General features: G+C 42.3%; 1 protein-coding gene across 1 annotated transcript; it reads left to right on the top strand.

Moving 5' to 3' along the window:
* The first annotated feature begins 768 nt into the window (after positions 1–768).
* Positions 769–13,663, top strand: alg14 (ALG14 UDP-N-acetylglucosaminyltransferase subunit). The gene is given in 4 exon segments (NM_001146548.2): positions 769–942; positions 4,019–4,170; positions 4,716–4,838; positions 13,065–13,663. Coding segments are annotated over 4 exon segments (651 nt in total). The 5' UTR covers positions 769–797; the 3' UTR covers positions 13,296–13,663.
* Positions 13,664–14,080: the final 417 nt, after the last annotated feature.

Here is a 14,080-nt window from a genome sequence, read left to right as displayed (position 1 = left end):
GAATTACAGCTACATTCTTAAAGAGATAGGCCTATTCAGATACACCCCCTCCCTCCCAACACACACACACGCGTTAAATGAAATACATGTGAATTTGCTAATATCAATTTGTCTCCCTGATCAACAGAGACAATATTTGGTGTTGCTGAAAAGACCATGGTTAGAACCCTGTCAGTCACATTGGTCCTGTGACTCAGATGGTGTTAAAGGGGGGTGACGTATGGCCTACCAGGTGGTTTAGACTGGAGGGGTGGGAAATTACAGTCCTCGGGGGCCTGATTGGTGACACAGTTTTGGGCTGACCCACGCTCAAGCAATAAATAGGCTAATATTGCTTGAGATTTGGGGTTGCATCGGCTCCCCAAGCCAATCCACCTGGCCTATTAAAATAGGCTTCTGGGAAGATTTATCCCCATAGCCGTCTTTCCTGCATGTTCTGGTTCAATGTAGTAGAAACTGTTATTATTGAGATTATTATATTGACAGGTTATGACATGACAGTATGGCCATCAAATACAATGATTGAAGCTACATGCCAGGGGATGTTGCATTTTGTGGTCTGGATCCTTGCTAGACATATTGATGATGCTGACTTGTTTTTTTGAATAAACTAAACAAAGCCAAAAAAAACATACTTGATTAATGGTTGAAGCTTAATCAAAATCAATCTCAGCAGTTTGGTTTTCCCCGTTGACATCCATTTTATTGTTGCTTAGACCGTTTCCAGGAAACTGTACATAAATAACGCTTTTGCGCTCCGCTCCAACTGGTCCAAACGAGTGTCCGTAGTAGCAATCATGGCAGTGTTGTTAGCACTATTAACAGGACTTTGTTTTACAGTGATTTGTGTTATAGTTCGTCTTCTGATTGTGCTTCGTTCTGGATCAAAATGTAAACCTGGAGAGAAAGGTCCCGTCTGCGTGCTTGTTGTTGCAGGATCAGGTATCATCATTTTAAATGTAACGTTAGCTAGCTGGCTAAGCTAGCAGCAGGTACTGAAGCTTCCACAATCCTTTGCTTTTTGGGCATTTATGAATATTTATCAATTACTAGGCTTTACTCTTTACTTTACACTTAATTGGCATTTCTTGCTGCCTTTTTATGCTAGTTATTAAACTACAGAGTAGTAACAAATAATCGCGTTTTTACGGTAACTAGGTAACCTAGCTATTCGGGCTGACGTCACCAATAACAAACATGATGTGGCGGATAAACTGAGGAAGAGAGGTCAGCATAAAGCTCTTCTAAAGCTACATGTCTTTTGTTTAGGCTGTAACATTATAATGCGCAGTCAGTGTTTTATGTCAAAACATCACGTTTTTACTTTCTTTAGAAACACTATTGGCTTGTCTGTGAGGAATTGTAAATTGCACCATTTATACGGATGATAGTGTTTTGATCTCTAAGTTAGTGCTCTCTCTGTAAAACTCGCCATTTGTGAACTGCAGCATGCTTTAGATTCCATACGAAACATTAAAACAACGTTTGTTATCCAAGTCGCATAGTATCGACCCCACTGACTTGCATAATGTAGCCTATAGGCTAGCTTGAGTGGAGCACAAATTGATTGATGATACATTGTAATTTAAAACGCAGATAGATAAACTAACTAAAACACGGAGGATTAACCTTGGTGTCGTATTTAGAATAGTCCTGTTTGACTTTTGACAACATGAAGAAGATTGTACAGGCAACACTCCTGCTAGTCCTAGATTATGGTGATACAATATGTCTCCTCTGTTTTGGGCCAAACTGCTTTTAGTTATAGTGCTGCTCATTCTTTCAGGATATATATTACAGCTGGACATCCTGGTTAATTAGGTCCCTTTTAAGACTTTAATACCTGTTCATTGTGTAAGGGAACACCCCCCTGAAATGGACAAAAATGAATGGAAATGCCATAAGGCAAATGCCAAGTGTCACGCAGCAAAAATCCAATAGATGGCGAGCGCGCTCCACCGTAAATGTTCTTGTTGCAAATGTAACACAAGTCAAGACCCAAGAGTAAAAACTAGAATTTCTTTTTGAAAAATGATCACCCCCTTAAAAAAGTGCTTTCTGGACTGTTTTTTAAAATTATTTAGTTTTTTTGGTCAATTACACATGTATAAGAACTGTATGAACATACTTTTGTCATATTTTATTGTCATAATTTGTATTTTATTTTTACGTGTCCATAAGGCATATGTTTTGTCCATTTGCGATATGATTTCATAGGAAGTCAAAAGTCAGTGAACCATTGCCAAATGCCATAAGAAATGTCCAAATGCAATATGAAAGTATTGACAGTGCCAAATCAGGGTGTTATGTCCATTTGCCATGTACGATCATAGGAAGTCTGTTTCCAAACCCAAAAGTCTGAACCATGTCCAAATGGCATTTATACTTCCCAAATGATATATAGCCCTATGTTAACCTCTCTGGGCTAGGTGGCACCAAATCGTCCCACCTACGTAACAGCCAGTTGAATCCTGTGGCGCGATTTTCAAATACCTTAGAAATGCTATTACTTCAATTTCTCAAACATATGACTATTTTACAGCTATTTAAAGACAAGACTCTCGTTAATCTAAGCACACTGTCCGATTTCAAAAAGGCTTTACAACGAAAGCAAAACATTAGATTATGTCAGCAGAGTACCCAGACAGAAATAATCAGACACCCATTTTTCAAGCTAGCATATAATGTCACATAAACCCAAACCACAGCTAAATGTAGCACTAACCTTTGATGATCTTCATCAGATGACAACCCTAGGACATTATGTTATACAATACATGCATGTTTTGTTCAATCAAGTTCATATTTATATCAAAAACCAGCTTTTTACATTAGCATGTGACGTTCAGAACCTCCGGTGAATTTACTAAATTACTCACGATAAACGTTCACAAAAAACATAACAATTATTTTAAGAATTATAGATACAGAACTCCTCTATGCACTCGATATGTCCGATTTTAAAATAGCTTTTTGGTGAAAGCACATTTTGCAATATTCTAAGTACATAGCCCAGCCATCACGGGCTAGCTATTTAGACACCCAGCAAGTTTAGCCTTCACCAAAATCAGATTTACTATTACAAAAGTTTGATTACCTTTGATGTTCTTCGTCAGAATGCACTCCCAGGACTTCTACTTCAATAACAAATGTTGGTTTGGTCCCAAATAATCCATCGTTATATCCAAACAGCGGCGTTTTGTTCGTGCGTTCAAGAAACTATCCGAAATGGTAAATCAGGGTTACGAGCATGGCGCATTTCGTGACAAAGAAATTCTAAATATTCCATTACCGTACTTCGAAGCATGTCAACCGCTGTTTAAAATCAATTTTTATGCAATTTATCTCGTAAAAAAGCGATAATATTCCGCCCGGGAATCTGCGTTTCGGTAAATAGAGGGGAAAAAATAAAGACGGGGGCGACCAGTGCCTAGCCCAGAGAGGTTAATCCCAGAAAAATAGCCTTAACTCAAACAGCGTTGAGGCCTCGATGCCATCTTGTTCGGGGCCAACTGCCCATTATGCCAAACCAATGCTCACCAAGTTTCGTCTTCGTCTTTTTCGTTTAGGAGAAAAGTCCATGTCGTGATTGGTGATGTTTTGTACATTTGCAATATGATTACATTCACCATCTGGTGGTATTTTCCGGGACAGCGGAAAAATGACAAATTTGAAAATTTCATTCGATGACTTCCCGGAAGATCTGGCCCCGGTGCACGGCCCGCCGCCGTCGGCGAATTTTACAAGCATTCGCGGACATCTAGTAAGAGACCGTACATTTGCAATTTGGAGGTTCTCTTCAATCATACAGCAAATGCCAAAATGTGCCCTTCATGTATGAAATGTACTTGTAAAATCTAAGAATTATGCTTTGTATATACTTTGTTTTAAGCTGTTTGGATTATTGTAACACAGAGCACCATTGGAAAAGGAGACCCAGGGGATAATACTAGTGCTTGCTTCTATTGACCATGTAGGCTACGTTACATCTATGCATTCATTGTGTTTTTTTCTTCAGGGGGACACACCACTGAGATACTGCGACTGATGGAGAGTCTCTCTCAGTCCTACAGCCCAAGACACTATATAATCGCAGACACAGACAAGATGAGTGAAGACAAGATACGCACCTTTGAAAAGTCAAAGAAAGACACTGGTTCAAAAGGCCAGGTAAGCCTACAGCCTCTTGCACATTTAAGTAGCATAGTTCTTGAGTAGCCTATTTCAGACACAGTCATCAACTGCCCTTCAAAATAAGGAAAACATGGACAAATGAAGGTCTAAGGATCCTGTTTCTTACAGCATTGTTACCGATCGTTGAAATAGGAATTCTTCTCTGTAATAGAATGTCTTACATAACATTTTGAGTTGCAATGATAAGTCCACTTCTATTCAAATTAACATCTTATGTTGTTAGTTCTCATTGAGATGAGATTCTGATCTGTAGTGTAAATCGAGTTCTCAGTGCAAGTCCTATCCTCACCACCAGATGGGGTCAACTCCTTTTTATTTTTTATGTTATTATTATTATTATTATTCTTATTATAATTTTTTTTTGGTGTAACAAAACTTCCCATCACTAGGCTACTTGCCATTGGGCTAGATTTCTCTCTGTATAGTCAGTATTGCTTGTGGTACCTGTCTCTGCTATCAGAGACGATTGACCTGTGAGATTTAAGCTAGCCGTCTCATTTTAGCACTTCCCTCCCCGTCAGTTTACCATCCAGCGGATCCCTCGAAGCCGTGAGGTACGTCAATCCTGGAGTTCCTCTGTGATCTCCACTCTGAACGCCCTGCTCTACGCCGTTCCTCTGGTGTTCAGGCTCAGGCCAGACATGGTAGGTTGAATCATAATATATCATCTAGCCTTGTTAGAACAGACATGGTACTGTTTATGTACAGTACACTGCTGTACCCCATCCCATTTAGTCTCTCTGACAGTACACTGCTGTACCCCATCCCATTTAGTCTCTCTGACGGTACACTGCTGTACCCCATCCCATTTAGTCTCTCTGACAGTACACTGCCGTACCCCATCCCATTTAGTCTCTCTGACGGTACACTGCTGTACCCCATCCCATTTAGTCTCTCTGACGGTACACTGCTGTACCCCATCCCATTTAGTCTCTCTGACAGTACACTGCTGTACCCCATCCCATTTAGTCTCTCTGACAGTACACTGCTGTACCCCATCCCATTTAGTCTCTCTGACAGTACACTGCTGTACCCCATCCCATTTAGTCTCTCTGACAGTACACTGCCGTACCCCATCCCATTTAGTCTCTCTGACGGTACACTGCTGTACCCCATCCCATTTAGTCTCTCTGACGGTACACTGCTGTACCCCATCCCATTTAGTCTCTCTGACGGTACACTGCCGTACCCCATCCCATTTAGTCTCTCTGACGGTACACTGCTGTACCCCATCCCATTTAGTCTCTCTGACAGTACACTGCTGTACCCCATCCCATTTAGTCTCTCTGACAGTACACTGCTGTACCCCATCCCATTTAGTCTCTCTGACAGTACACTGCTGTACCCCATCCCATTTAGTCTCTCTGACGGTACACTGCTGTACCCCATCCCATTTAGTCTCTCTGACAGTACACTGCTGTACCCCATCCCATTTAGTCTCTCTGACAGTACACTGCTGTACCCCATCCCATTTAGTCTCTCTGACAGTACACTGCTGTACCCCATCCCATTTAGTCTCTCTGACGGTACACTGCTGTACCCCATCCCATTTAGTCTCTCTGACAGTACACTGCTGTACCCCATCCCATTTAGTCTCTCTGACGGTACACTGCTGTACCCCATCCCATTTAGTCTCTCTGACGGTACACTGCCGTACCCCATCCCATTTAGTCTCTCTGACAGTACACTGCTGTACCCCATCCCATTTAGTCTCTCTGACAGTACACTGCTGTACCCCATCCCATTTAGTCTCTCTGACGGTACACTGCTGTACCCCATCCCATTTAGTCTCTCTCAGACCAGACATGGAAGGTTTATTCATAATAGAATATAATCTGTCTGGTTGGTTTAGGATACAGCCCCCGGTGTGGTACGATGGTCTGGTCCCAGATCAGGACAGGACTGACCAGACCTCCCACCTCTTATTTAGATGTCAAATTTCACTACTAACATCTCCTTAGACAAAAAAAAACTTCAACTCAAGAAATGTGTTATTCATTTTATCTTCGATTTAATTCCGACTATTTTGAGGAAGTGTATACTGGCTAGCCGAGCCGAGTTCAGCTAGGAGCCAGCCGAACTGAAGCATGCTGACGCCTTAACTCTGCAGCTCTGCTCTGGAGGAGGGAGAGGGGAGACAGAGGGTCAGGTTTCCCCCTTCAGTCTCTTGGGATAACAGCAGGAAGAGAGGGAGGGAGGGAGGATGGGGAAGAGGAGTGTAGGGCAGTGTGTGACTAACCAAGCACAGAGAGGGAGAGCGAGAGAAAGGGACGGCAGACTGTGCTTACAGAAAGGACTAGTTAGTAGTAGTCTTGGATTGTGATATCACCTGCCATTGGTGGCTGACATTCTGCCCTGAAGAATCACTGTCCGTCCATTCAGCTCTCAATGGAATCTCATAATTAGCCACTGTCCATCCATTCACCTCCCCATAGAGTATTCCACACCTTTCAACACCCCTCTGACCCAGAGAGCGTTCAACACCCCTCTGACCCAGAGAGCGTTCAACACCCCTCTGACCCAGAGAGCGTTCAACACCCCTCTGACCCAGAGAGCGTTCAACACCCCTCTGACCCAGAGAGCGTTCAACGCCCCTCTGACCCAGAGAGCGTTCAACGCCCCTCTGACCCGTAGAGCGTGCAACGCCCCTCTGACCCGTAGAGCTTGCAACGCCCCTCTGACCCGTAGAGCGTTCAACGCCCCTCTGACCCGTAGAGCGTTCCATTGTAGGATCCAGAGGCAGATGAGGTGCTAGTGATCAATGTGGAGCTTCTGAATTTCCTGGGACTCTATATTTTATAGTCCTCTTCTGTTTCAATAAGTTCTCTGTTTTAGGATTTTATGTGGAAATAGTGTATTTAACATACAGCATTATTTTATGTCTGGAATCTGTAAAATATTTCCCCTAATTTATTTCTCTCTCAGATAGTCTGTTTTCTTTATCCCACAAATGCCAGATAATATGTCATAGGGTAGACCGGACACATTCTTGGGAGGAATCACAGCAAAGTGTGGGGTCAGGCTGAGGGTTGTGGGTTTCTCAAGCGTGTGTTACCTGTAAAAGTCATTTCTGAGGACACACACGCTGTTTCCTCCCCCAGATTTGTCAGCACAATCCAATAAGATAAGTGTCTTCACAGTGTGAGGATGGAAGTGTGTTCAAGGTGGCCTATTACTGCTTTTGTTTGCTAGAATACAACTTGGTAACATAATGCATTCCATAATATATTTAGGGTGTTTTATTGACGTAAGTAGTGTTATCTCAAGACTGCTTTCAGAGAAGGAAATGTTTTCTTATTTGGAAGCAGTTCTTATAGAGGCAGCGCTAACACAATGGTGACTTAATTTGGATACTGTTGAACTTTGCTGCTAGCCCAGAATAAGCTATTTATTTCAGGGTCTTTGTGCTCTGCCTAAAATGAAAGCTAACCCTTTACATTAATTAATAGCAACAACATTGTAGGGAGAGAGACTATTGATTTTAATTGTGTGTGTGTCACTCATTCTGATATCATTGCTGTCCAGGCATCTATATGTTGACTCTGGGCCCTGATCAAGGTCGGGGTCGGGGTTTCACAGTTCCAACCGAGCCTCGGTGACATCTCCACGCTAACCCAAACCCTGTCTCCACTCCAGCTGCCCAAAATAATAGTAATAAAATAAAAGTAACATTCAAACGTTTACGGCAAGCAGCTGTTTTAACCGGCAATCTATCAGACAGTCTAATGCGTATAGGCTGGCTGGCTGGCTGGCTGGCTGGCTGGCTGGCTGGCTGGCTGGCTGGCTGGCTGGCTGGCTGGCTGGCTGGCTGGCTGGCTGGCTGGCTGGCTGGCTGGCTGGCTGGCTGGCTGGCTGGCTGGAGAGAGAGAGAGAGAGAGAGAGAGAACCCACTTACTCAAACCAACTCTTTTTTTGATTCATCGATATTTCTCTGGCGCTTAAAGCTCAAATCCTTAATTGAAGCAATAACAATCAGGGGGGGGGGGGGGGGCCTCACCCTGTCTCTGTTGTGGGGATATTAGTGATCATCATAATTATCAAACATACAGGCGTCCTTGTCTTTCAAATGTACTGGAATCATTGGTCAACAAAGGGCTACGTTATTATCTATCTGTAAAATGGGGTTCTTAATGTTAAGCAATCTGGATTCAGACCTAAACATAGCAGCACTATGGCTACTGTGCTGGTTGGAAATGATATTGCAAATGCCTTAGATGATGGAAAGAATTGTTCTGCCATGTTTTTAAGGATTTTAATGCTGTAGACCATGTTGTTCTGTTGAATAAGCTTTCCTTGGTGGTGTTGGGTACTGATGCCTTGTCGATGGTTTCATAATTATCTCAATGACAGAACTCAGGCCATCAAGGTAGATGGGGATAAAATCGGAGTGCCTTGAGTTACATAAAGGGGTGCCCAAGGTGTGAAACTCAGCCCACTACTGTTTACAATCTATATAAATAAAATTGGTAATGCTGTGAAAAGAAATTAAAAACTAATAATCTCTCGGTCAAAAGTTAGAGAACACCTACTCATTCCAGGTTTTTATTTTATTTGTACTATTTTCTACATTGTAGAATAATAGTGAAGACATCAAAACTATGAAGTAACACATATGGAATCATATAGTAACCAAAAAGTGTTAAATAAATCAAAATATATTTGAGATTCTTCAAATACCCACCCGTTGCCTTGATGACAGCTTTGTGTTGTTGCCTACCCTCACCACCTGGGGGCGGCCCGTCAGGAAGTCCAGGATCCAGTTGCAGAGGGAGGTGTTCAGTCCCAGGGTCCTTAGCTTAGTGATGAGCTTTGAGGGTACTATGGTGTTGAACACTGAGCTGTAGTCAATGAATAGCATTCTCACATAGGTGTTCCTGTTGTCCAGGTGGGAAAGGGCAGTGTGGAGTGCGACGTGAGTGCTACGGGCCGGTAATCATTTAGGCAGGTTACCTTGGCTATCTTGGGCACAGGGGCTATGGTGGTCTGTTTGAAACATATATGGTGGTCTGTTTGATGGTTTGTCTGAGGGCATAGCAAGATTTCTTATAAGCGTCCGGATTAGTTTCCCTGAGCTGGTAAATAAGTTCAAGGTTGGTTACTGACTTTTGATAATAGGAAGGATATTGTCCAGGCCACTTTTATGTCTATTTTAGATTCTGGGGATATTATCTATATGCATGCAGCAGCATCTACACTTAAACCACTAGATGCTGTTTTCAGTTGTGTCCTTTGGTTTATTACTGGTGATGGTTACAGAACTCACCATTGTTCCTTTAGGTTTATTACTGGTGATGGTTACAGAACTCACCATTGTTCCTTTAGGTTTATTACTGGTGATGGTTACAGAACTCACCATTGTTCCTTTAGGTTTATTACTGGTGATGGTTACAGAACTCAACATTGTTCCTTTAGGTTTATTACTGGTGATGGTTACAGAACTCACCATTGTTCCTTTAGGTTTATTACTGGTGATGGTTACAGAACTCACCATTGTTCCTTTAGGTTTATTACTGGTGATGGTTACAGAACTCACCATTGTTCCTTTTAGGTTTATTACTGGTGATGGTTACAGAACTCACCATTGTTCCTTTAGGTTTATTACTGGTGATGGTTACAGAACTCACCATTGTTCCTTTTAGGTTTATTACTGGTGATGGTTACAGAACTCACCATTGTTCCTTTAGGTTTATTACTGGTGATGGTTACAGAACTCACCATTGTTCCTTTAGGTTTATTACTGGTGATGGTTACAGAACTCACCATTGTTCCTTTAGGTTTATTACTGGTGATGGTTACAGAACTCACCATTGTTCCTTTTAGGTTTATTACTGGTGATGGTTACAGAACTCACCATTGTTCCTTTAGGTTTATTACTGGTGATGGTTACAGAACTCACCATTGTTCCTTTAGGTTTATTACTGGTGATGGTTACAGAACTCACCATTGTTCCTTTAGGTTTATTACTGGTGATGGTTACAGAACTCACCATTGTTCCTTTAGGTTTTTTACTGGTGATGGTTACAGAACTCACCATTGTTCCTTTAGGTTTATTACTGGTGATGGTTATAGAACTCACCATTATTCCTTTAGGTTTATTACTGGTGATGGTTACAGAACTCACCATTGTTCCTTTAGGTTTATTACTGGTGATGGTTACAGAACTCACCATTGTGTTTTGTATCAATAAGTGGGTTGGGCCTCTTTTAAATGTAAGGAGAGGGCAGCATTTCCTTGTTTATCTACAAAGCAGTCATGCAGAAATGTCCTATATATATCTTTCATCATTTAATTCAATTTAGACTTACAAATGACCAAACCCGGTCTCAGGCTTGGATAACACTGGAGGCCCCTTCGGTCTCCACAGAGTTGGGTAAAGCTGATTTTTATTTTTTATCCACTGTGAATGTGGAACAACTTCCATAGCTCTCTGAAAGGACATGTTCTGGTCCCCCTTGGTTAGTTCAGTCATGATCAGAGACCTCTGTGTTGATAAATGTGTCTGTTTTTCTTAATATGTTTTGTAATTGTGTATATTGTAATTGTGTATATTGTATGTGTTGAGGGAGGGGTCTGAGAAAATGTAACCATTCTCAAATTCAAAGACAGCTATGGAAGCAAGGACTGACCATCAATGATATCAAAAGTATAGTTTTTACTCTATATCGTGTCTGTTAATATTTACAGTACATTACAAACCTTGAAGTATAATAAACTTAAGTATTGGGTTCTGATGGGGTATGACAGTTGAAGATTCACTTCTTAGTTTCACAGATATCGCTCCACATTCAATCATGAACCATACTGTATTAAGCTCTCTTCCACAAGGCTTTCTCTGCCCTTAACCTTGTTCTGAACACCTCCAAAACAAAGGTCATGTGGTTTGGTAAGAAGAATGCCCCCCTCCCCACAGGTGTGATTACTACCTCTGAGGGTTTAGAGCTTGAGGTAGTCACCTCGTACAAGCCCTGTCCTTCTCTCAGCACATCAAAGCTGCAGGCTAAGGTTAAATCTAGACTTGGTTTCCTCTATCGTAATCACTCCTCTTTCACCCTAGCTGCCAAACTAACCCTGATTCAGATGACCATCCTACCCATGCTAGATTACGGAGACGTAATTTATAGATTGGCAGGTCAGGGTGCTCTCGAGCGGCTAGATGTTCTTTACCATTCGGCCATCAGATTTGCCACCAATGCTCCTTATAGGACACATCACTACACTTTATACTCCTCTGTAAACTGGTTATCTCTGTATACCTGTCGCAAGACCCACTGATTGATGCTTATTTATAAAACCCTCTTAGGCCTCACTCCCCCTATCTGAGATATCTACTGCAGCCCTCATCCTCCACATACAACACCCGTTCTGCCAGTCACATTCTGTTAAAGGTCCCCAAAGCACACACATCCCTGGGTTGCTCCTCTTTTCAGTTCACTGCAGCTAGGGACTGGAACGAGCTGCAACAAACACTCAAACTGGACAGTTCTATCTCAATCTCTTCATTCAAAGACTCAATCATGGACACTCTTACAGACAGTTGTGGCTGCTTCGCTTGATGTATTGTTGTCTCTACCTTTGCTGTTATCTGTGCCCAAAAATGATTGTGCCATGTTTTGTGCTGCTGCCATGTTTTGTGCTGCCATGCTGTGTTGTCGTCTTACATCTCTCTTTACGTCGTGTTGTGGTCTCTCTTGTCGTGATGTCTGTGTTCTATATTTTTCATCCCAGCCCCCGTCCCCGTATGAGGCCTTTTGATAGGCCGTCATTGTAAATAGGAATTTGCTCTTAACTGACTTGCCAAGGTCAATAAATTGTGAACCACAATGTGTATCAGTGGTGATTGACACTGGTTGTGTCCCAAATGGCACCCTTTTTCCTATCTAGTGCACTACTTTTGACCAGGGCCCATAGGGAATAGGGTGCTCTTTTGGGATAATTTCATGCAATTCTATACATTTTGCCAAAGGGTGGAGGCAAATCTAACTGATGATGAATGGGCCCCACCCAGGTCGGTAATTCGTCCATGGTTACTACAAGATTAGATAGGCTAATTTACCAATGGAAAAAAATAATGTGGAGGCTGCTGAGGGGAGGAAGGCTCATAATAATGGCTGGAACGGAGCAAATTCCACTGACTCCGCTTCAGCCATTACCACGAGCCAGTCCTCCCTAATTAAGGTCCCACCAACCTCCTGTGATGCAGACATGGGCTAATTGAGTGACTGCTGAGTCACCACATTTTTTAAAATTGTACCTTGTGTATTCTATTATTCTAACCCTCAACAGTAAGTTGAGACCCTGACTGAGGTAACCCCCCCCCCCCACCCAATGTGTATATGTATGTGTATGTGTATATATAACAGTCCGTGGGCCTACAAAAGGAGGGCATGCCGCCAGTTGCCCATCCCTGGCTGTATATTCCAGACCCTGCAGCCCTGTGTCTCCACAGCTGTCTGTCTTCCTGTAATTCCCCATCTCCCCAAAACCCTACTGCTTCATTCTCTTCTAGCACTACCCTCTTTCACTCTCTCCTTCTCTCCTTCCCTCTCTCCTCCTTCCCAGACCATACTCATCATCAAATCAAATTTTATTTGTCACATGCGCCCGAATACAATCAGTGTAGACCTTACCGTGAAATGCTTACTTACAAGCCCTTAACCAACAGTGCAGTTCAAGAAATAGAGTTAAGAAAGTAAAAAAAAAAATGTAAAAAAAGTTTAAAAAAATATTTTAAAAAAAGTAACAATAACACTGTTATATACAGGAGGTACCGGTGCGGGGTTACGGGTTAGTCGAGGTCATTCTGAGGGCCTGTGAGTGGCTAGGAGTGTCATGCTGTATGAACATGTGCTCCTCTCTCTGTGTTGTTTCAGGTGCTGTGTAACGGCCCTGGGACCTGCGTCCCTCTGTGCGCGGCAGGACTTCTCCTGGGCCTCCTGGGATTGAAGAGAGTCCTGCTTGTCTACGTTGAGAGCATCTGCAGAGTGGAGAGCCTATCCCTGTCCGGGAAGATCCTCTATCACATCTCAGACTACTTCTTTGTGCAGTGGTCCACCCTGAAAGACAAATACCCCAAATCAATTTACCTCGGAAGGATAGTCTGACTCTGAATAGACTATCTGGGGGGGAAAAAAGACTACCTTTTTTTGTTTTTACTGATACTATTTCATCATGTTACAAATGGGAACACTTTGCTCTGATAGATCATGTATAATAGTTTGCTTGCTTGATGGACTGTGATGTACATTTTTCTACAAACTAAAATTGCGAATACTTTGGAACATCGAGCCCTATACATAATAACTATGTAAAGATGTTTTGGATCACTTCAATGTGTTATGAAATGGTGCTTTTATTATATAGTACAGTGTAAAGAAATACTAAATGGTATTCATACCTGATATGTAGCTACAGTATTAGCTGAATTGAGTGAGGTGTTGTTGTAACTACCATGTGAATAAATTACATTACCTCAGCTTTCTGGTTTTGAATTCAACCCGGTAAAGATAACCAGAGAGAACACCCAAAAACAATATGCTAAAGACAGGACGCTGAAACCAGCTGTTGTCCTGTCTAGTGATATGACAGGACGCTGAAACCAGCTGTTGTCCTGTCTAGTGATATGACAGGACGCTGAAACAGCTGTTGTTCTGTCTAGTGATATGACAGGACGCTGAAACAGCTGTTGTCCTGTCTAGTGATATGACAGGACGCTGAAACAGCTGTTGTTCTGTCTAGTGATATGACAGGACGCTGAAACAGCTGTTGTTCTGTCTAGTGATATGACAGGACGCTGAAACAGCTGTTGTTCTGTCTAGTGATATGACAGGATGCTGTAACCAGCTGTTGTCCTGTCTAGTGATATGACAGGATGCTGTAACCAGCTGTT

The sequence above is a fragment of the Salmo salar genome, chromosome 29 (genome assembly GCF_965601325.2).
Source record: "Salmo salar chromosome 29, fSalSal1, whole genome shotgun sequence".
Taxonomy (NCBI): domain Eukaryota; kingdom Metazoa; phylum Chordata; class Actinopteri; order Salmoniformes; family Salmonidae; genus Salmo; species Salmo salar.
Note: the sequence above shows the minus strand (reverse complement) of the source record. Positions and strands in the feature narration are given on the sequence as shown.